Source organism: Saccopteryx leptura, chromosome 2 (genome assembly GCF_036850995.1).
Source record: "Saccopteryx leptura isolate mSacLep1 chromosome 2, mSacLep1_pri_phased_curated, whole genome shotgun sequence".
Lineage (NCBI taxonomy): Eukaryota > Metazoa > Chordata > Mammalia > Chiroptera > Emballonuridae > Saccopteryx > Saccopteryx leptura.
The window spans coordinates 270,439,813-270,464,257 of NC_089504.1; the positions used below are offsets into that span (position 1 = coordinate 270,439,813).

Consider the following 24,445-nt stretch of genomic DNA (forward strand, 5'->3'; position numbering starts at 1 on the left):
AATATACAGGCAAAAAAAAAAGGCAGATCTGACTACTCCAGGAGACAATATTCACTCTTAAGATCTGCTACATATAAGCAGCTGATCCCTCAATTTGTATTGGTGGTATGATCACCTAATTATTTTCTCTTATTTGCTGCATACACCTGGAAAATGTCCCTCCCAAAACTGCAAAGGAAGTAAAGTAATGCATTAGGAAGAGGAAATGACACAGGTTACCAGATGAGACTATACCAACATCAAAGGCTCCAATATCAAGGCCAGCATGGCAGTAAAGCAACCTACATCCTTCAAACAGACCAGCAGATGAGAGAAACATGTCAAGAAGCTCAATTCGCATGCATTATTTTGGCCAGGATTCCACAAATGACAGTAACTTCATAGCTAAATATAATCCAACAAACGATGGAAGTTTAAAAAAGGAAATAAGATGTTAACAATCAATTAAACCTTTCATCTTTGAGAAAATATATAGTTTAATTTCTCTGAACAAAGAAGATCAAGAGTAACTAGACTTTTCATTTTAAAAACATAAAATATTAACTTTTTATCTAAAAACCTACTGAATAACTTTATAATTTTCAATTTCATATTAGATAAAATATTTACCAAGTAATTACCAAAGTATTGGTTTATGAAACCTTAAAGAGATTTCTTCTATCCCATTGTACTATAAAATAATGATAATTTTTTTGAACCACTAATCTAGCTCTTTGTTTTCCTCATAACACTTTCTTTCAAGGTAACTTAAAAGTTGTTGATTGCATTTTTATGGTACTAATAAAAATAATGATCACTTAGCCTGTACATCTGTTCTCTGAGAGGTGATATATTTGCCATGTCACTCTAAGTCTATCTGGAGTACCTTAAATAGCAGACAGTATATATTAAGACTTGCTGTTCTGGCTCATTCTGCTGGCAAAACTAAGTCACAAGTATGAAAAATGAATCTACCTTCAAAACACCATTTAAAATACTGCACTCAGAGGAGTTGTTATGGAGTGAATCACCTCCTCACATTTTGGCTCTAAATCTAACCCGCAGGCACCTGCCAACCACAGTCCCTCTACAGCCCTCCATTTCACTGCATACCTGTGGGGCTGGCCAGCTGCCAGCTCTCTTGCTCTTGCTACCAGAGGCCCTCTCCTTTGGTTGTCTCTAGAGTTTGAGACCCTTTGGTACAAAAGTAAATCATTTGCCCAGTATGCCTGACAATCGCATGATATTTATGTCCATTCCCTTCTCAAATAGCAATGAATGCACACACTGACACTCCGATCTGCATTTATCAGTGAGGTGTCTCGGCAGGATTAATTTGCCAGGCATAAAAGTTTTGAAACGGAGGGGGTAAAAAAAATAAGCATTAACAACAGCATTTTCAGTTCCAAGTTTTTCCTTTTCAGTCGATCTGAGTGTATTTCAGAGATGGTTAAGACAGTTGGAAAACTAAACTATGCCCTGAAAGGATAAAATGTCACTATTACCTTTAGGTATCAAAAGTTTCTACCGGAGCTTTTAACAAAAAATGTTGCCCCTCATTTCATAAAAACATACTCTTGAAAGAGAAATCCTTCCAAAGAAAACCCATCTTTTTGAAACTTCGAGGGCAAACTCTGGAACAACTGCTTTAGATAGGGTGGCCCAAATTGCCCAGCTTGGCCGAGGTAGTCCTGGTCTATGCCTATTGTTTTATTGTACTTATTAATAGCATCCTCTTTAATCTCCTAAGTCTCCCAGACTGGGCAATAGATTACTAACTCACCTTTGCTTTATGATATATTGCCTTTAACATGAATACAGCCACCTTTTCACCCAAGAAAGCTCTGAATCTTTTAAAACAATAACCCAATAAGTCATTCCTAATGACAAGGCTCCTCCCATTCCCTCCTAGATTATATAGTGAAGGACAGAAGGCCTCTGCACTGCTCCCAACCCTGACTGCTATACACTAAAAGAGGCTCCTAAAACACCCTTCTCTCACCATGGCTGACTCGCACCTAGCAACAGAGGCTTATCATGACTAGGAAAGGAATATAACCATTGCCAAATCGCATGACCTTCAATTCCTGTATCAAAAAGAGAGAGGGGGGAAAGAAACATTCTGCACTTGCCAAGAGCTAGACTCCTCATGGAATACTCTCCTACAACTATTTCTATATAACTGTCCTACTTGTCCTCTACTGGGCATCTTCAAATCAGCGCATTTTCCAGGCAGAAACACACTCTCCCTTCTCAGGAAGAGGATATCTCCAAGGCAACAGCTGGATCAGGTTATCCCAGATAAGTCACCTTCCAAGGAAACCAGTTCTAGAAAGAGAATCAATCACATAGAAAACTCAAGCAGGGACTAGATTTTCCAAAACCTAACAAGGATCTCAAATCAAACAGGTCATGGAGAATAGATATATTTTTTTCCCAAAAAACATGATGGATTGTAAAATAAAATTACTGTCAACTATATTTTTATGACCTTGACTGACACAGGATGGAGCCAAATGGGGTGGTGAACACACAGTGCAATGTACAGATGCTATATTATAGACTGTACACCTAAAACCTATATAATTCTATTAACCAATGTCAGCCTCATAAATCCAACTTAAAAAAGAAGAGAGAAGAAAAAAGGCTGGAGTCAAAGATACTGAGGACTCAGTGGAGACCCTGGTCCTGAGGTCACCACAAATTACACAGAACACTTGACTAAGTTAATGAATTTTGCTTTTAAGTCAGCAAGAGCCACCATAAAAAACAAGAAAAGTCCATCATTTCTCAATACAGTAGAACAAAAAGAAAAATATATTTTAAGTGCCTCAGCCTACATAATGAATGGGAACTTGTTGCTCCTACCAAATCAAGATGAGACTTGACAGCAACAGATCTATGTCAACGTGCCAGCAGATATATGCCATCAGCACATACCCAAAAAAACATCCCTGCAATGACATGGCTATCTCCCATGTTAGTTTCATAAAGCAGCCTCCTCTACATAAACTCTTACTTATGAAAGAGACTGAGAAATAATATATAATCTATGATTTTACTTTTATATAAACCAGACCTACGCCAAACCAAACAAAACAAATTACCTATTTTGAAAGACTTTCTTCATCCCTGTCCCTAACTCTTTTTTTAAATTCCAAAATCTTCCCTGAAAGAAAAATAGCTAAACAAATTCAAAAACTCAAAAATGTATGTATTTTAATCTTCATAAAAATTCAAGAATGGCTTAATAAAAATTCAAGAAACTGCCTTAGGTTTCTCTTCTGGGTACATGATTAAACTTTTAAGCCAGGCTTGAAATCAACCATCTATAAGTCAGATGCTGCTAAATAAACTTAAGCAAGGTATTCCTATTACAAAGAATACAAATTCCGAACACTCACTATACCACATTTCATCAACTCTAAGAATTCATTAATTGTAAGGGGAATTGTTACCTTATATATCACTAAGAAAGAAAAAAGCTGTCAATTAAATGCAGGATATCATCAACCCAATTATTATGCACCCAATATCACTGATGTTAAAATGTGAAAAAAGTAAAAAGAATCTTAGAATGAATAAAATATCCTCAAATTCCCATATCCACTTTTTTTTGGTTTTTTTTTTAAGCAAGAGAGATAGGGACAGAGAGAGAGACCAACAGGGATAGACAGGCAGGAAGAGAGAGAGATGAGAAGCATCAATTCATTGTTGCGGCACCTTTAGTTTGGTTGTTCATTGATTGTTTTCTCATATGTGCTTTGCTGGGGGGTGGGGACAAGCAGGGGCTGCAGCAAAGTAAGTGACCCCTTGCTCAAACCAGCAACCCTGGGCTTCAAGCCAGCAATGTTGGGGCTCAAGCCAGCGACCATGGGGTCATGTCCATGACCCCACGCTCAAGCTAGCGACCCTGCGTTCAAACAGGATGAGCCCACACTCAAACCAGCGACCTCAGGGCTCAAACCTGAGTCCTCAGTGTACCAGTCTGAAGCTCTATCCACTGCACCATCACCTGCTCAGGCTATATTTTTCAAAGTAAAGATGATTTGTAATCTTCTGTAATGAAAAACATTGAAATGAAAATAAATAAAATCTCTTACCTTCTGTGCTACCTTCAGGAAAGCTATCAGTGAGGGAATCCGAATATGCTTCGACAGGACCAATCAATTCAGAACCATCGTTAATTACTCCACCCTAAGAAGATGAGGGTAACTGTGTTTCATTATCATTAAGAATACTTTACAAAATCAGTAATATATGAACTATAGTAATCTCAGCTATGTATAAGGATTACAAAAACTATTCTTCTATTAAACTAAATTATAATTGCTTTTCTAAAAAAATCAACAGAAATAGCAATACTGGTTCATCACTTTTAACAAATGTGGCACACCAATGCAATATGTTAAAAACAGAGAAACTCTTATGAAGGAGAAGGGGGATGTATGTGAAAACCCTATACTTTCTGCACAATTTTTCTGTAACCATAACCACCTCTAAACATAGTCTATTAGTTAAAAATTCAATAGGAATGGTATCATGTTTATAATAATACATGGCTTTTTATAAAAGCATATATTTTAGAAACCTGTCCGAATTACTCACTAAAACTTGCAGAAAAAGAAAACACCTATGAGCTAAAGAATACTGTTCAGAACCCTTAGCGACTGGTCATTTCACTTAGTGATAAACGATGAACTCCATTAGGAATGCACTTAGTTATGTCAAATTAAAAAGAATATATCACATAGCACCTCAGAAGATCCCAGAAGTGATTTAAATTTGGAAACCACTTAAATACAATAGAAGTAAATCTAAACACTGTATATTTAAATATTTTATCAAAGAAACTATTTTAATAATATAAATTTGATTTCTCAATGTGATTATATTTTAATTTTATATTTAAGTCTGCAAAGTCAAGCCTTAAAAGACTATTCTCTCTTATTTATAAGTAAGTAGAGAATGCTACTACCAGGCAAGTAGGAGTGGTGTGTTTTGTGCTATGGCTCTATGCACCGCGCCAATCATGAATATATGGGTTCATAATCTTTAAATAATTATGACTAATTAAAATAATAGCTCTTCTGCTCCTCAGTATCTTTCCTTCTACCTTCCACCGGCAGCTCCATGTCCCCAGACATTACTGCCAGGATGGCAAAACCGAAGAGAAATGTAAAAGCCCTCTTTCCTTGCTATTCCAACATAGACTTCAACTGTCTTTACCTAATCAAAAGTCTCCCTGCCAGCTTATCTTTAAAGGAGTAATCTGAAATGGTACTTCTAAAATACAAAATTTAACTTCCTAGAGCATTAAGTGAATTGAGACTAAAAATAATTCCTTATTTCTATTTTTTATTAAAATATTCAAAATCACAGTTTAAAGGTAAATTTTTCTCCAAAACTGAGTATCTTTTGTAGACTATGCCATCTTTTGAATAACATCCAAAGTAAAGTTTAAGATAATATGCAAATATTCCTGAGAATTTTAATAAAGTTCATTTTATTTATAAACTCGCTTAACTGATGAAAGTGCCTTTCAACTATTAACTAACTCATCTACCATTAGGTGGGTAGTGTCTTTAAGCTACCTACTTATTAAGTGAAAATAATATCTGTAAGTAACTCAAGGAATTGTTAGGTCTAAAAGATTTTATACACGTAAAGTATTTAGAACAATGTGAGTATTCAACAAAAATTTTTTGTTATTATTATTGACTGATAAGATCTGCTTATAAAATAAAAACTAAAAAATGAAAAAAATGTTTTAGCTCATAATACTAAAGAAATTCTATTTACCTAACTTAGTAAACAATGTTATATAAAATAAAGAATAAACCTTTAATGAAATAAAATAATAATAAAACTATGCTATAGGTAATAAAAGGAAGTTGTGAAAATATGACACAATTCTATTTTAAATCCCTAATTCAAACATTAACTGTTTAATGTTCCTGATCATTCAGTAAAAAGAAACTCTTATTACATCGCATCTCAAAGATTTTGTTAATGAAAGTCAGTCTAGAGGGGAAGGAGTTCACGTATAGCAGAATAAGTAGACCAGCAAATGCATTCCCCAGAAGACAATAATATAACTAGAGAGAACTGTCAAAACAACCATGTGAGAGCTCTGGAACTTAACCAAAAACATAAAGCAAATGAAGAAGTGGTTATGCATAAAAAGCCGCAAAACCACAGGTAAGAACTGTGGGAGTCTGCGGCATTCTTTTTTTTTTTTTAAAGAGACAGAGAGAGGGACAGATAGGGACAGACAGACAGAAATGGAGAGAGATGAGAAGCATCAATCATCAGTTTTTCGTTGCGACACCTTAGTTGTTCATTGATTGCTTTCTCATATGTGCCTTGACCGTGGGCCTTCAGCAGACCAAGTAACCCCTTGCTCGAGCCAGCGACCTTGGGTCCAAGCTGGTGAGCTTTTTGCTCAAACCAGATGAACCCGCGCTCAAGCTGGCAACCTCGGGGTCTTGAACCTCCTCCACATCCCAGTCCAATGCTCTATCCACTGCACCACTGCCTGGTCAGGCGTCTGTGGCATTCTTGCCTGGTTGCTCCCCTCTTCTATGTCAAATGGGTTGCCATAGTAATTATACAAGGGCAATGCAGGCTTGAAAAACAGCAGACTCACTTGTAGAGGAGGCTGGCATGATTCCGACTAAAACATAGAAAAATAAAACTACCCCCAAACAGCATTATCAGTAATAGTAGCAATCTCAGTGCCAAACAAATGGCAAGGAACAGTGTGTGGCTCAGCAAACATAAGCTGCAGCAAGCAAAGGACCAGACCATTAACCAGACACGTATCAGGGAGATCCAGGCAATAACACAACTGTAGGGGTTCTTAACAAGCTGTCTACCCATTCGTGTAGGAGACCAGAGGGGTTCAGCTATCCACAAATCACTAGCAAACCATGAGATGGTGCATGTGCACAGAGGAAATACAAGACATCCCAAAAGAGAGTAAAAATCAGGACAAACATAAACACTGCCTGAACTTTGAAAACACACAGAGAATCATCAGCATAAGAGAGAAGCGTATAATGAAACACTGGCTATTCACTAAACTATGATGATACAGGGCTTATCTCCACTAAGACAGGTTTAAAAATACAATAAAAATTAAAAACTGAGCATAAGTATCAGCATTCAGACACAGATTTAGTACAGACATGTTAATAAACATACTAACAAAACAATGGCAACAACCCTCAGGGGGAAAAAATCAGAACTCAGAATTGTTATATTATAATATATATTAACAAAAATTTCCAGCCTTCAACAAAAATGTTATAAAATATACAAAGAAAAAGGAAAGTGTGTGCTCCATCCAGAGGGAGGAAAAACAGTCAATAGAAACTTACTCTGAGAGAGCAAAGATGTTGAGACTTAGAAAGCAAAGACTTCAACGCAGCTACTTACAAATATGTTCAAATAACTGGAGGTTATCATGATTAAAGAATCACAGGAAAGTATAATGACTATGACTGAGGAAATAGAAAAAACAAATAAATGGAAATTATTTTTTTTAAATAAAGCATTATCATAGAACCAAAAGTAAAGACAGTCCAAATGTCCATTAAGTGACAAATGAATAAACAAAATGTGGTATATTCATATCTACCTAGTAGACTACACTATTCAGCCATAAAAAGAAATGAAGCATTGATACATGCAACAATACGGATGAACTTTGAAAACATTAAGCTTTGTGCAAGAAGCCAGATGCAAAGGGCCACGTATTATATGATTCCATTCATGTGAAATGTTCAGAACAGGCCAATCCATCAAGATGGAAAGTAGATCAGTGGTTGCTAAGGGTTGGGGCACGTGGGAAAAAAGTGAGTTGCTAATGGGTATGAGGTTTCTTTATGGGATGATGAAAATGTTGTGGAATCAGGTAGTGATATACTAAAAATCACTGAACTGTATACTTTAAAATGGTGAATTTTATGTTATGTCAATTAATCTCAATTTAGGGGAAGAAAAAAAAACAACCAGATAGAAATCCTGGAGTTGAAAGGTAGTGGAGCTGACAGAAGAGATGGGGGTTGGGAGGCTGGGTGAAAAAAGTGAAGAGATTAAGTAAGCAAAGAAAGAAAAGAACTCATAGACACAGACAACAGTATGGTGATTATAAGAGGGAAAGGGGGGCGAGGGAGGTAGAAGGAGGTAAAACGGGGTAAATCGTGATGGAAGGAGATTTAATTTGGGGTGGTGAACACACAATACAATATATAGAAGATATAAAATTGTAGACCTGAAACCTATATAATTTTATTAATCGATATTACTCCAATAAATTCAATAAAAAATTGAAGATATTATAACAAAAATTTTAATTTCATTAGAGGAGTTCAACAATAGATTTAAGAAAGAATAGTCAAAGAACTTGGAGATCAACAGAAACTATCCAATTTGAAGATCAAAGGAAAAAAGACCAAATAATAATAAAGAGAACCAGAAAGAAATGTGGGGTAATATCAAGCCTACCAACTTGATTGTAATGAGAGTATCCAATGCAAAAGAGAGAAAGGGGCTGAAAAAAAAATACATGAAGAGATGAAGGCAGAAAAATCCTAAAATCTGACATAAAAACTTTAATCTAAAAATACATAGAAGATAAATTACACTCCAAATAGGTTAAACAGAACGAGATCAACACCTGGACTAACACTGTTGAAACACAAGGCTAAATTCTGAAAGAAGCAAGCAGAAGAACTAGAATACAATTAACAGCTGACTTCTTATAAAGGACAAAAGGCAATGAAATGACGAGTTCAAAGTACTAAAAGAAACACTGTCAATCAAAAATTCCATATATCCAGCAAAATTAACCTTAAAAAATTAAGGGTAAGCCCTGGCCAGGTAGCTCAATTGGTTACAGCATCATCCCAAAATGCCAAGGTTGCAAGTTTGATCTCTGGTTAGGGCATATACAAGAATCAACCAATGATGCATAAAAAAGTGGAACAACAAATTGATGTTTCTTTCTCTCCTTCCCTCCTTTCTTTCTTTCTAAAATAAGGCAATTTAAAAAATCTTTTAAAAGAAAGGGTAAAAAAAAAACATTTTCAGAGAAGAATCTTTTGCTAATAAACCTGCCTTACACAATTGTTAGTAAATCAAATATACCTGAACAAATAAAGAACACCAAAAAAGGTAAATATGAGGGTAAATATAAAAGACTATATATACATATATAGGTCCATGGAAGGCCCCCTCTTGTTATTTTGTTTCCTTTTAGAAACATGCCCTTGAAAAAATGTGTTATTTTGTGTACATGCATTTTAGATTTACCTATTGTTTTGTTACAATTTTATGTCCCCTAATGTTTTTAATAAACACTGTTTTTAAGGTTTAAAAATATTTATATAAATATGTTCTTTTTTCTTCTAACTTCTTAAAAGACATCAGATCATAAAACACTATATTGTTGGGTTTATGATATATTTAAGGTATATCTATTATAATAATACAATAGAGGGGGAGTAAATAATGCTTTATGAAGCAAACTTTCTACATTTTACTAGAATTAAGTTAGCATTAATTTCAAGTAAACTGTCATAAATTAAAATGCATGTTTCATACCTAGAGCAACCAATAAGAATTTAACATAACAAAAAATTCATTAAAAATGAATTTAAATGGTATGTCTATTTAAAACAAAAGGTAGCATAAAGAAAAAACAAAAACATATGAGACATAACAGCAAAAGGGCAGATAAATTCAATCATATCAATAATTGCCTCAAGTATAAAATGACTAAATACTCCAATCAACAACATCCATTTTCTGACTGGATAAAAAAATAAGATCAAACTATTTAGTGCATGTAAGAGATTTCTTATATTCAATAACACAAATGGATTGAAAGCAAAATAATGACATAAAGGTACCATGCAAATATGTAGTGACTGTAAGGGACTAAAGTGAATCTATTTAAAATTACACAAAGTAAAGCTTTAATATATATTACTAGAGACAAAGAGAGACATTGCATAAAATTAAGCAATTCAAATCATCATAAAGACATATCCATCATAAGCATACATGTACTGCCAAAAGAGCCCCAAAATAAAGTAAAAATTAGCATAACTCAAAGAAGAAATAATAAATCCAACAATAACAATTGAAGACTTCAATACCTCACTCTCAGTAATTGACAGAATTAGAAAATTACCAAGGATATGAAAGACAAACATTACTATCAACTAACTTGAAATAACTGATGTTTACAGAAAATGCTGCCTGACAACAGAGTATCAAGCACACATGAAACATTCTCCAGGAGAAATCAAATGGTAAGAAATAAACCCGGTCTTGATAAATTTTTAAAAATTGAAATTATAGAGCATATGATTTATGATCACAACTACAAGAAAACAAAATTAGAAATCAAAAATAGAAGAAACTTTAGAAAATCCACAAATAATTGGAAATTAAAGAACATATTTATAAATAACCAATAAGTTAACAAAATTAAAAAATCACAGAAGAAATCAAAAGACATACTGAACTGAATAAAAATGAAAAGAAAAATTTATGGAATTTGAATCTCAAGCAGTGTTAAGAGAGATATTTATAGCTGTAAATGCTTATATTAGAAAGAACAACTATCTCAAGTCAGTTATTTAAGCTTCCACTTTAAGGAATTAAAGAAATAAAAAGCAAAGTAAAATGAAGGCAAGCAAAAGAAAGGAAATCAAGTTTAGAGTACAAATCAATGAAATGAAACAGAAATATAGAGAAACACCATAAAACCAAGTTGATCCTTTGAAAAGAACAACAAAAATATCAAACTTTTAGTTACATAGACCAAGAAAAAAATAGACAAATTATCAAAATCATGAATGAAAGATGGGCATTACTCCATCCCTACAGAAATTAAAAGCATTGTAAGAGACTAATATGAACAATTTTATGCCAACAAATTGAATTTCAATCAACAGATTAAAAAACTGGGCTACACACTTATAATTTTGAAGCTGAGTAATGAGTAATGGAGGCTCATTACACTATTACTTCTACTATTGTATATATTTAAATATTATAAAATCAAGTGACTATGTGTTATTTGCATGTGGTACCTATCATGCATGTTTATACAAAGAAAAAACCTGTGTGTTGTTATAGCACACCTTGTAGACTAGCTACCAATAAACCCGCCCTCCATAACTTCATCCACAATCAGAACTAGAAAGCTAAAGAGTCACCCACCCATACTTCTCTGAAGCTAAGGATAGTCTCGCGACCCAGTTCTGGTCAATGAGAAATAAGGACTATCTCTAGGTGGAGAGTTAGCTTTACTTCTCTTAAACTGCCCAATCTTTTCTTCCACTTCTTTGGTCTCTCACTTCACAAAGCCTACAAATAAGTGTCTTCTAGTAGGAGTTACAATCAGGAATTCTCAGATCCAAAAGAAATAGAATAGATAACTTAAATTGTTCAAAGACTACAATCTAACTTCTATGTCTCCAGACTGATTTTTTTAGCCCTTGCCATGGGTTGGCTAATTTGTATGACTGCCTTGCACAATTTCTATAAAGTGATATTCTTCTTGCTTAATAATGTTGCCTTTTTTTATAAGCACAGACTCCACACTGGAGAACAGCAAAGAGCTAAATAATGTATTTGGCCTTTGATCTCAAATACCTGCATTAGGTCATAAGCAGAAGCCAAATTCATCACCTTGGCCTAGTCTACAAAGTAATAAAACATTAAACAATAAAGTCAATCAGTAGGAATCATATTGTTACTAAAACTTTTATATTACTATATATTCCTACTCCAATTATGTACTTTATGAGTCATAATAAATTTGTAGTAGTATCTTTCAAAAGATCGACTTTCCTCAGTAAACTAAAACAGGTCATAAAAAATAAATTCCTTTCTAGATCCACCAGCATCAGGAAAATTAAGACTCCTACTACTCATCTGCTTTGTTGACTATATGGTATAAGAAATTACACTTATACAAATGAGTAGATTTTTAGTTAAAGAAGGAAAGAAACAATTATAATACAATCACCTAGTTTTTTTCCAGAAGGCTAAATGCAATAGGAAAATTGTGGTCATTAAAAACACTGATATTGACCAACAACCTTCACAGGTTCAGTTCAAAATAAAATTTTAAATTATTATTAAAAATTACAAAGAACTCATAATGAAGGCATTACATGCCAAGAAACTTAACACACAAATATCCAATGATTCTCTGGTAATATAATTAACACTACCTACACCTCTCTAAAATTTTATGTAACTATTTTTTTGTTCTATCTTTAAATAAATTAGTACAATTACAAAAATTCAATACAGACTTACAGTGGTTTCTATCCCAAAAAGAAGCATAGCACTAAAAGACACTTCAAAAAGTAAAGATAACTACTGGAGTTTCATGATACTTAAAAATTTTAATGTATTTCAATTATAATGGAGTGGATCAGATCATCTCTAAGCCCTTTCTAGCAATTTTTTAAAATCTATGAATTAAAAACCTATCATTATTCTAGTGAATAATGAAATTCAAAAGTAAGTGACATTTTCTGTTTTAAAAAAAGAACTGTGAATCTTGCTTTATTACACATTAGAAAACACAGGTATTTAATTAACTACATTATATATTTCATAAAGATCTCCAAACCTTGAAAAAATCTTCAAGCTGTTTACTGTTATAAAGGGCAGGGATATTGGCAGAGAACTGTAGCAGATCTTCAGCACATTGTCTCCTCTCTTCAATAACACTGTCATCAAATCGTCCTAGAATTAAATAAGAATCAACACAAAGAAGGCTCAAACACTGGTTTATGACAATTTATGTTCACAGAGCAGAAAGCAGCGGTAGACCCGACCTATCACTGCCTGTTTGCTATGCTTACTAGGCAACCTTCTGAAGTCAACTCTAGTTGTACACTCCACAACTGGAACCGGCAGCACGCTCCCCAGGAAAGAAAATAATGTTTCTGATAAAACAAGAGGCAGGGATGTCAACGCATAAAGAAATGGGGCCTTCATCATCTAAAGCCTGTCAATATGAAAAACCATTGAAGAAGCTGGCGATTTGAAACTAAAGTTGAAAAGAGAATAACAAAGAACTTAAATGGTTTTCTATAGCAATTTAATACTGTAATTACTCATATAATTTTGCCTTTCCCACTCTTTTTGACTTACAAAGGAATTGAAGAGAGAAAATTATGAGAACATCTGTATATCAATGGGGTCGAAACCTCGGTTTGATGCAAAAAGCTTTTTAAGCCAAATTCCACGTGTGATGCTGTCAGCATCCATGACAGCATATTTGTGAGAAAAAGGAGAACACACGGCACCAGTGAGCTGTTTTACAAGGTGATAGAAAGGAGGTTTTCATAGAATTTGTTTAATTATATACAATTTGAATGCTGATAAGACACTTTCAAATACAACCACTTTTACTACTCTCAGATCAGACTAACGGTTGGCATTTGTCACATGCCATATATCATACTGATGGCACTATATGTTTAAAAAAAATACAAAATTAAGAGTAACATTATCAGTTCAGTAGCTTTGCAAAATGTTAACAGAAAACTGAGGTCCAAAGAGATTCCTGGTTCAATTACCCAAGGCAAGAATTTGAAATTGAAACACTAAACACCTCAGCTTAATGTGTCTCATGCTTATGGTGAAGTGTCTACTTCCTGGTAATTAAAAGAAATGGTTTTATTTTTATTTTTTAATTAAATGTCTTGGAGTGGCATTGGTTAAATAAATTTTTGTAATTGTAATTTATTTAAAGATAGAACAAAAAGTTACATAAAATTTATATAGGTTTCAAGCATACAATTCTTTGATTCATCATTTGTATATCGCATTGTGTGCTCACCACACAAAGTCAAATCTTCTTCCATCACCATGTATGTTTTAAAAATATGGAACACTTCACGAATTTCCATGTCATCCTTGTGCAGGGGCCATTCTAATCTTCTCTGTATAGTTCCAATGTTAGTATATGTGCTACCCAAGCTCAGTGTGTCTCATCCTTACTATGAAATGTCTATATCATGGTGCTGGCAGCAATACTGCACCAGGTGTCAGTCAGACTGGGCCCTGGTTCAGCAACCTCAGTATTTGACTTGCGGGTAAGAAAGAATTCAGAGGTAAGACCCCCATCTAAAAAAAGTTTAGCCCTGGCCGGTTGGCTCAGTGGTAGAGCGTCGGCCTAGCGTGCGGAGGACCCGGGTTCGATTCCCGGCCAGGGCACACAGGAGAAGCGCCCATTTGCTTCTCCACCCCTCTGCCGCGCTTTCCTCTCTGTCTCTCTCTTCCCCTCCCGCAGCCAAGGCTCCATTGGAGCAAAGATGGCCGGGGCGCTGGGGATGGCTCTGTGGCCTCTGCCTCAGGCGCTAGAGTGGCTCTGGTCGCAACATGGTGACGCCCAAGATGGGCAGAGCATCGCCCCATGATGGGCGTGCCGGGTGGATCCCGGTCGGGCGCATGCGGGAGTCTGTCTGTCTCTCCCTGTTTCCAGCTTCAGAAAAATGAAAAACAAAACAAACAAAATAAATAAATAAATAAATAAAAATTAAAAAAGTTTATTTAGAAAGTCACAGAGGTAGAAGTGAGCTGTAGAAGCAATGGGGCTCAGGAAACAAGGCACAGAGGTTAAAGAGGGGTCCTTGGAGCCCAGGAGAGGGGAGGGTGAAGGTAGAGCCTGGGGGGGAGGAGAGGGGGGCAAGGCACAGGCATGATCCCAGGATGGGGAGCCACACTCCTCCATCTTCGAAGGCATTTATCTGGAGGTCTCAGGGGAAGATCCCAACAAAATATTCATCAGCTCTCCAGGCGTGTCCTTTCAAGGTCGTGGTCTCCACTGATTGGTCAGCACCAGGGCGGGCAGTCATTAGTCAATGCAGCTGGTGCTGATGTCAGTCATGGCATCACTTAGCTGGTTTTGCTGCGTTTCTGGGCCTGGAGTCCAATAACTGAAGCGTAACCTAGGGGTTAATGCTTAAGGGAGTGGTTGTGGGAGTGGCTGTACAAGGGCCTACGTGGGAATCGCATAAGACAGCTCTTCTTTCAACCCCCTGTTCCTCCTCCAAGGGGGTCTACGGCATGACTAGTAACATGCCAGGGGAGGAAAGGTCAAGAGAGGGTCCAAACTGCATGACCAGCAATATGAAAGGCCAGGGAGTCTAAACTGTATGCCCAGCGATATGCCAGGGGAGAAAAGGTTACCCTGGGGGCAAAGGCTTTGTTTTTCCAGTTTTGCCCAGTGCTAGGCACCTGGAGATTCCTGCCCTGGTGACCTTCTGTACCTGGCCTACATAGTCTGCTCTGCTCATGTCTGTCTAACTGCCTACAATCGTAACTAAAAAAAAATAATTTTAGAGTTAGACCGAGATTCAAATACCAGCTCTATCATTCACTAGCTACAAAATCTTAGGCAGATTAATTCCTAATTTATAAGATGAAGAAAATGAAGAATGCCCTTAAGGCTCCTAGTCCCATGCCAGGCACATAGTAAGCACTTAACAAATCAATCACAGTGATTTTGAATCTTCAAATACTACCACAGTGTCTAGAATACAGACCATGCTAATAAACTTTTGTTGACTGAATGAATAATGAAAACCTAGGAAAACTTTCTAACAAGAACTGTCTTAGAGTGGAACATTATATCCTGGAAGACAGTCACTTTCACTAAGAGAGAGAATGAGAGAGGAAGGGAGAGAGGGAGAGATAGGAACATCAATCTGCTCCTGCATGCATCCTGACCGGGGATCAAACCAGCAACCTATGCACTTAGGGATGATGCTCTAATCAACTAAGCAATCAGACAGGGCAACCCCATTGTCTAAATGCATCCTATAAAATTCCATGCACATGTCCAAAGGTACATTTTTCAAGGAAAAAAAGGGTCTGTAAGTTTTACCAGCATCCTCAAAGAGCCCAGGGCCCAGTAAAGATTAGCAGGCAAGTCAATTCAAGGATTCTTAACATCTACTATACTGCTTGATTTACTATGGAATCAGCTGCCAGCTGTCTCAGTGCTTGTCACCTTCTTCCTAAATAAAATAATCCTCAATTTCTAACTAGGTACAATGGCAGTCAAAAAAAAAAAAAAGCTATAATTTCCAGCTTGCCTTGCAGTTACATTTGGACATTAATTAAGTTCTGGCCAATAACATACAAACAAAAGTTTGGCCCTGAATGGATGGCTAAGTGTATAAAGTGCCGTCCCAGTGCACTGAGACGGTGGGTTCAATCAGGGCACATGCAAGAAGCAACCCATGAGTGCACAACTAAAATGAACTAAGTGGAACAATGAGTTGATGTCCCTCTCTCTCCCTCTCCCTCCCTCTCTCTCTCTCTCTCACTTTCTCTCTCTCTCCCTCCCCACGCCCTTTCTCCCTCTCTCAAATCAATGGGAAAAAATCTTTTTAAAAGTTATATTACAGCTTCCCAGAAATCTCTTTAAAAGACAGCTGATACATTCCTTTTCCCCCTCCCTTTTCTTCTTTCTACTTTTCCATTTCCAAGAAGGACTATGAAGTGGAAGGTAAATGACAGAAAAACAAGGTAGGAGCTTGGATTCCTGGTCACTGTGGAGCTGCCCTGCTTGAAGCTACCTCCAGATCTTGTACCATAAAAATAAAATTGATGTCTATCTGGTTTTAAGTTTTATCACAAGTAACCAAACCTAATATAATCCATTATGCTATATCTGTTTTTCTATTAGTTACCAGTTCATGTGCAACAATTCAATTAATTCAATTCTGCCAATGACAAAAGCACATATAAAATGACACTGTTAACTTATCTATCAATAACATTACCTGGAAACAAAAACCCCAATCCATAGAGCAAATACCCTGGCCTGAAAACAATCTAAGTTATTCAATCTTAGGGAAAAGTCACTGGCCAAAAATGTTAAAATGACAGCTAAATGTCCACTATTCCTTCTTTTTCCTTAATAAGAAATTAGTCAATGGTGCTTATGATTATTGTCCAACAAATTCATCCTTTAAACAAAAAGTAAATTCTAGTGCCTGCAAATTAATATTAGTTATTTTGTGTGCATCTATGATCTTAGAACAGAAACCCAGAAAATGCACACATTATGTATCTCAACCCATAAGACCACCTAACATTATCTCTAAATGCATAACTATTTACTGAGAAATTTTAATGAAAAGCTTCCTAATATTTGATGACATCCTTAAAAATCTTATTCATTAGCTGAAACAAATACATAAAAATTTGGGAGCTTTAATCCTTGTGTTCTATTAAACCAGACTAAAATGCTAAAGCAATGAGTATATCAACGTCTAAGTAAAATGCTTAGCATGTAAAAGCACTTCACTCTTGTACTTCTGATCTATGCATTTCCATTCCACTCAACTTAGACAAGTGGAACTGAATGAAAACATTTTTTTCAGAGCGGAGCAAACTAAAAATAAAGGCTCACGCAATAAAAGGTTCAATTACACTGAATCTTATCATCAAAACAAATATGAGGAAAGAACACACTCACTTCTTTGTTCCTAAGATATTTCAGAATAAAAAAAAATGGTATTGGTAGTATAAACAAAGACAGTAAGTGAATTTTAACACAGTAACTACTGGCCCTAATATATCTAACAAAAACACTTAATTTTAGAAGTAAATTAAAAAGTAGCAAGACTCAACAGTCATCCTAATGGTAGACAACACCCTAGTGGCTATTATCTTACTATTCATCCTTTAACACTTGATGAAAGGCAGCAACAAGGAGAAATCACAAACAGATGCTTTTAGTTTCCATTTACAGGGTCAATGTTTATTTTCCTGTGAACATGGTAGAAAAATTATATATAATGTACAATAGAAAATGCAAAACAAACTTTTCCTGAGAAAGTTTATGCACATTACATATTATGTATTATATTAACTGTACGTGTGATTATATATAAACCACTCCGAATTACTTGATAATGGTTCATTAAAAGCTGAGGGGGTGTATTAAAATATTCTAACAAAACTGGTAAATCACTGTAAATAAAATCTAATTTATAAGCTGCCTTTAGGATCTTCTCTTTTTCTTGTGGTTTTGTTTTTTATTATGTATAAAAACTCCTAGAAAACAAAGCCTAAAACTTTTTTAAAATGCAAATGTCGACGATCAAAAATTGGTTATATGGAACTAAAAGTTATCCTTAACCAGAAAGAACCTAGCCAGAGGCCCTGGCTGGTTGGCCCAGTGGCACAGCATTGGCCCAGCATGTAGATGTCTCAGGTTTGATTCCTGGTCAGGGCACACAGGAGAAGCGCTCACTGCTTTGCCGCCCCTCCCCCTCTAGCTTCTCTCTCTCTCTCTCTCTCTCTCTCTCTCTCTCTCTCCCCTTCCCTCCTCTCCTGCAGCCATGGCTCAATTTAAGCAAAATGGCCCTGTGTGCTGAGGATGGCTCCATGGCCTTCGCCAAAGGCACTAAAAAGAGCTCAGTAGCTCAGCAACAGAGCAACACCTCAGATGGGCAGATCATCACCCCCTAGGTTGGGCTTGCCAGTGGAGCCTGGTCAGGGCACATGCAGGGTTCTGACTCTGCCTCCCCTCTTCTCATTGAATAAAATAAAGTAAAATAAAATAATCTAGCCAGAAAAGCTTGATGCTGATTTTTCTTTTTTCACATCTGATTTTTTTAATAAATAAATTTTTATTAATTTTAATGGGGTGACATCAATAAATCAGGGTACATATATTCAAAGAAAACATGTCCAGGTTATCTTGTCACTCAATTATGTTTCATACCCATAACCAAAAGTCAGATTATCCTCCGCCACCTATCTAATTTTCTTTGAGGCCCTCCCCCTCCCCCTCTCCTTTCTTCCCTCCTCCCCTTGTAACCACCACACTCTTGTCCATGTCTCTTAGTCTCAGTCTCATTTTTATGTCCCACCAAATGTATGGAATCATGTAGAGCTTGGTTTTTTCTGATTTACTTATTTCACTCCATATAATGGTATCAAGATCCTACCACTTTGTTGTAAATGATCCGATGCCATCATTTCTTATGACTTAGTAGTATACCATAGACAGGGGTCGTCAAACTCTTTATAAAAACCGCCCACTTTTGCAGTGCTGGTCAACCTGGTCCCTACCGTCCACTAGTGGGCGGTCCACCTTTCATGGTGGGCCAATCGCAGCGCTGTTTGTTTGCGCGGTAGGGACCAGGTTAACCAGCACTGCAAAAGTGGGTGGTTTTTATAAAAATTTTGAAGACCCCTGCTAGTGTATATGTGCCACATTTTCTTTATCTAGTCGTCGTCTTCTTTTTTTTTTTTTTACAGTGATTAAAGCCTTTAAGCAAACTCTTGGCCAATACAGCAAGAATCCATAAAAGAGTAGTGTCCTTAACATGTTCACCAAGTTGGCACCAACACCATTCCAAATTCCTGCATACACAACCCAACTCCAGTTCAGTCCATTAGGAGCTGTCACAAGGAGCAGGAGTCCAGGAAAAGTCCACATCCAGGAAAAGTCCGCATGGCACTGGAATTGTTGTCACAATTCTATACTTTGTAGCTCACATCCAAGTCCCAATGACCACTGCTTCTAGCTGGTAATGATTCCGGTAGACTGGAAAAGCCATCTGCAGCATGTGTGGAGATGGAGCTTCTGTTCTCCTCTGTCTGGAGAGATGAGATCAGGTTGCTTTTCCCTGCAGCTCTGCAACTGGCATGGTAAAGAGAACCTTAGGATACACTAAGCTGGGTGGCAAAGGTAAATTCATAATAGAAGTTGGCAAAAGAGGGAAAGAGAGCTCTAAATTAGGAGTAGGTCCCAGCCTGAAATATGAGTGGGGCATTGAGGTAGGAGGAATAAAGGACACACTATATATTTAACAAAGCAGCAGAAAATAGGACTATCAACACCCTCAACAGAGATCTTCAAGGGAAGAATAAAAAATCTGACTATTCAGGCAAGACATAGTTAAGTGGCCCTTGTGCAAATGAGATCATTTACCTGCTTCTTGGAAGAAATACCCTAGGCTCGTCTACTGTGTTGTAGGACAGCCCTGGGCACCTTCAGCCTTCAGTGGCAAACCCCAGCATTCTGGGCAAGGTTAGGTCATAGGTGGCTGGAGCAGGGCTGGAAGAGACTGAACCCTCCCTTAGAGGAGCAAGGGGGAAGCCTACCTTCCAGTGTCCCTTTTTCCTCACAGCAAAGGCATGTAAGCCTAGCAGGCTTTAGCTCATGACCTTCCTATTCACTATTGAAGCAGGACCCAGATGGAATCCTATGAGACCCCTTTGGGGCATTGGAGCCTTTAAGGGCATATCCTAAAAATTGGTAGTTCACTTGATCTCTATTGGGCTTTTTCTGCCTCTTGGTACCTTCAAAGCCATGCTCAGAAGATCTCGCTGAGGGGTTTGAGGATCCCCATCCGCCTATATAAACCTTTTCCGTATATCTGGAGCTATTTGGTAAAAGACAAAACAGTGTTATTAGCTGGATCAGATAAAAGAAGGTAGAAGTTGGATGGAAACATGGCAGCGGAGTAGGCAGAAGCACAGACTCCCAGCTCACACCACTGAACTGGATTATAAACTAATTTATGAATAATCAGCATGAAAAACCAAATCTGCAATACAAGAACAGTTCTCAAAAACCAAGGAGCAAAGAAGAAGCCACAACAAACCTGGTAGGGAGCACCTGAATCTCCCCTGCTTACAGGAATGGGGGGGGGGAGGGTGGTTGAGGCTGGGCTCTCACTCCAAGGAAAAGAGCGGTAAATACTGCTCACAGCCACTTGCCTGGCGATCAGGGAACGAGATGTGTTGAAAGGGCCCGCTTGTCTTCCAAAAAGAAAGGAGAGAGAGAGAGATGGATGGTGAGGAGGAGAGGAATGTAGGTGACGACCTGAAAAGCTGACTCAGTGCTGGAGGCAGCCATAACTGGGGGAGGGACTGATCCTTCCACAAAGCAAAATACAAAAGTACTTCCAGGTTACAGAGATACAGACATCTCTCCAGCTCCAATCAGTGCAACAAGACACAGCTGAAAACAAGAAGTGGAAAGGAGGGGCAGTAAATCCGGTCTCCATGGAGATCTGAGATACACCTCTCTTACTGAAGCTGAGAAAGCAACCAGCCCCCAGAGAGATTAACTGCCAGAAGAGGACTTCGGAGCATCAGGTCACACGCACTGCATTTCTGGATACAGTTTCAAATAAGCCCCTTGCTGAGATCAGCAAACAAGACAATCACCTGTTAAGAAAACAAACAAACCACGACTTCAAAGCGGCCCAAATCCGAAAGTGGATTACAAATAATAGCTGATGCCAACCCAAGAAGACCTAGAAATAATACAATTGAAAACTGGAGGCAGACAACACCAAGCGTAGACTCAACTAGTTCTACAAACAAAACACCCAAATAGATACAATGAGAAGACAGAGAAGTGCAATCCAAATGAAACCACAAGAGAAACATCCAGGAAATGAACTGAGTGATATGGAAATAACCAAACTTCCGGATGCGGAGTTCAAAATAATAACTGTAAGGATCCTTAGCGATCTTAGAACAACAATGGATGGTCATTATGAACACCTAAAGAAATAGCAAGTATAAAAAAGGATACTGAAATATTAAAAAAGAATCAGTCAGAGATGACAAATACAATATCAGAAATGAAGACCACAATGGAAGGAATTAAAAACAGGATGAATAGAGCTGAGAATCGAATCAGCGATTTGGAGGAAAACTGAAATGAAGGCATGAAAGCAGAGAAGAAAAAAGAAAAGAGACTCAAAAAGTCTGAGGAAACTCTTAGAGAGCTCTGTGACAACATAAAGAGAAATAACATCCGCATTATAAAGGTTCCTGAAGGAGAGAAATAACATGGGATAGAGACTTTGTTCAATCATATCATAGCTGAAAACTTCCCTAAATTAATGCAAGAGAAACTCTCACAAGTTCAAGAAGCACAAAGAACTCCATTAAAGAGAAACCCAAAGAAACCTACACCAAGACACATCATAATTAAAATGCCAAAGCTAAGTGATAAAGAGAAAATATTAACAGCTGCTAGAGAAAAAAAAGGCTATCACCTACAAAGAAGCCCGCATAAGGATGACATCAGACTTCTCAACAGAAATACTTGAGGCCAGAAGGGAATGGCAAGAAATATTCAAAGTAATGCAGAACAAGAACCTACAACCAAGACTACTTTATCCAGCAAGGCTATCTTTTAAAATTGAAGGAGAAATAAAAAGTTTCTCAGACAAAAAAAAAAAACTCAAGGAATTCATTACAACCAAACCAATGCTGCAGGAAATGTTAAGGGGCATGGTGTAAACAGATCAAAGTGGGAAAAGAATATAGCAAAAGAGGAATACAGCTTTAAAGAATAAAATGGTAATAAACAATTACATGTCAATAATAACCCTAAATGTAAATGGATTAAACGATCCAATCAAAAGACATAGGGTAGCTGCATGGATAGGAAAACAGGACCCGTACATATGCTGTCTACAAGAGACACACCTTAAAACAAAAGATGCACATAGGTTGAAGGTAAAAGGATGGAAAAAAAACATTTCATGCAAATGGAAATGAAAAAAAAGCTGGGGTAGCAATACTTATATCAGAAAAAATGGACTTTAAAACAAAGAATATAGTAAGAGATAAAGAAGGCCAGTACATAATGATAAAGGGAGCAATCCAACAGGAAGATATAACTATTATAAATATCTATGCACCTAATAAAGGAACATCTAAATATATAAAGCAGACTTTGATGGATATAAAGAGCAAGATCAACAGCAATACTATAATTGTAGGGGATTTTAATACCCCACTAACATCACTAGATAGATCCTCAAGAAAGAAAATTAACAAAGAAACAGCAGACTTAAAGGACACACTAGATCAACTCAATTTAATAGATATCTACAGAACCTTTCACCCTAAAGCAGCAGAATATACATTCTTTTCAAGTGCTCATGGTACATTCTCTAGGATAGACCACATGTTAGGGCACAAAAGTGGTCTCAACAAATTTAAGATGATTGAAATCATATCAAGCACTTTCTCTGATCACAATGGCATGAAACTAGTAATCAACCACAACAGAAAAGCTCAAAAATTCTCAAACACATGGAAACTAAATAGCAGGTTGTTAAATAACGAATGGATTAAGAATGAGATCAAAGAAGAAATAAAAAAATTCCTAGAAACGAATGATAACGAGCATACAATAACTCAAAATTTATGGGACACAGCAAAAGCAGTACTGAGAGGGAAGTTAATAGCACTACAGGCACAATTTAAGAGGCTAGAAAAAGCTCAAATAAACAAGTTAACCCTGCATCTAAAAGAACTAGAAAAAGAACAGCAAGTAAAGCCTAAATGTAGTAGAAGGAAGGAAATAATAAAGATAAGAGCAGAAATAAATGACATAGAGACTAAAGAAACAATACAGAGGATCAATGAAACTAGGTTCTTTGAAAAGGTAAACAAGATTGATGAACCTTTAACTAGACTCACCAAGAAAAAGAGACAGAGGACTCAAATAAATAAAATTAGAAATGAGAGGGGAGAAATAACAACTGACACAACAGAAATACAAAATATTGTAAGAAAATACTATAAAGAACTGTATGCCAAAAAACTAGACAACCTAGAGGAAATGGACAAATTCCTTGAAACATACAATCTTCCAAAAATCAGTCTGGAAGAATCAGAAAACCTAAACAGACCAATTACACCAAATGAGATCAAAACAGTTATCAAAAAACTCCCAACAAAGAAAAGTCCTGGGCTGGATGGCTTCACAAGTGAATTCTACCAACTATTCAAAGAAGAACTAACTCCTATCCTTCTCAAGCTATTTCAAAAAATTCAAGAGGAAGGAAGACTTCCAAGCTCCTTTTATGAGGTGAGCATAATTCTGATTCCAAAACCAGGCAAAGACAACACAAAGAAAGAAAATTATAGGCCAACATCCCTGATGAATATAGATGCTAAATCCTCAACAAAATATTAGCAAACCGGATCCAACAATATATGGAAAAAATCATACACCATGATCAAGTGGGATTTATTCTGGGGAGGCAAGGCTGATACAATATTCGCAAATCTATCAATGTGATTCATCACATAAATGAAAGGAAGAAGAAAAACCACATGATAATTTCAACAGATGCAGAAAAAGTATTTGATAAAATCCAGCACCCAGTCATGATCAAAATTCTCAGCAAAGTGGGAATACAGGGAACATACCTCAACATGATAAAATCCATCTATGACAAACTCACAGCCAACATCATACTCAATGGGCAAAAATTAAATGCAATCCCCTTAAGATTAGGAACAAGGCAGGGGTGCCCCCTTTCACCACTCTTATTCAACATAGTCCTGGAAGTCCCAGCCACAGCAATCAGACAAGAAGAAGAAATAAAAGGCATTCAAGTTGGAAAAGAAGAAG

General features: G+C 36.7%; 1 protein-coding gene and 1 non-coding gene across 5 annotated transcripts in view; both read right to left on the minus strand.

Annotated features, from left to right (window-relative positions):
- Positions 1-24,445, minus strand: part of RPS6KC1 (ribosomal protein S6 kinase C1) — a 177,942-nt gene that overhangs the window by 119,603 nt on the left and 33,894 nt on the right. For 3 of the 4 annotated variants that reach the window (XM_066361770.1, XM_066361768.1, XM_066361767.1), the window contains exons 4-5: positions 12,644-12,759; positions 4,083-4,176 (exon numbers count right to left, since the gene is read on the minus strand). In XM_066361770.1, coding sequence (XP_066217867.1) covers positions 4,083-4,176; positions 12,644-12,759 — 210 coding nt within the window. Of the gene's footprint in view, positions 1-4,082; positions 4,177-11,652; positions 11,673-12,643; positions 12,760-24,445 lie in introns of those variants that run through there. The other variant, XM_066361769.1, reaches the window with a different exon arrangement.
- On the minus strand, positions 13,902-14,004 carry LOC136396455 (U6 spliceosomal RNA). The gene has a single exon (XR_010749742.1). It is a non-coding gene; the product is annotated as a U6 spliceosomal RNA (small nuclear RNA).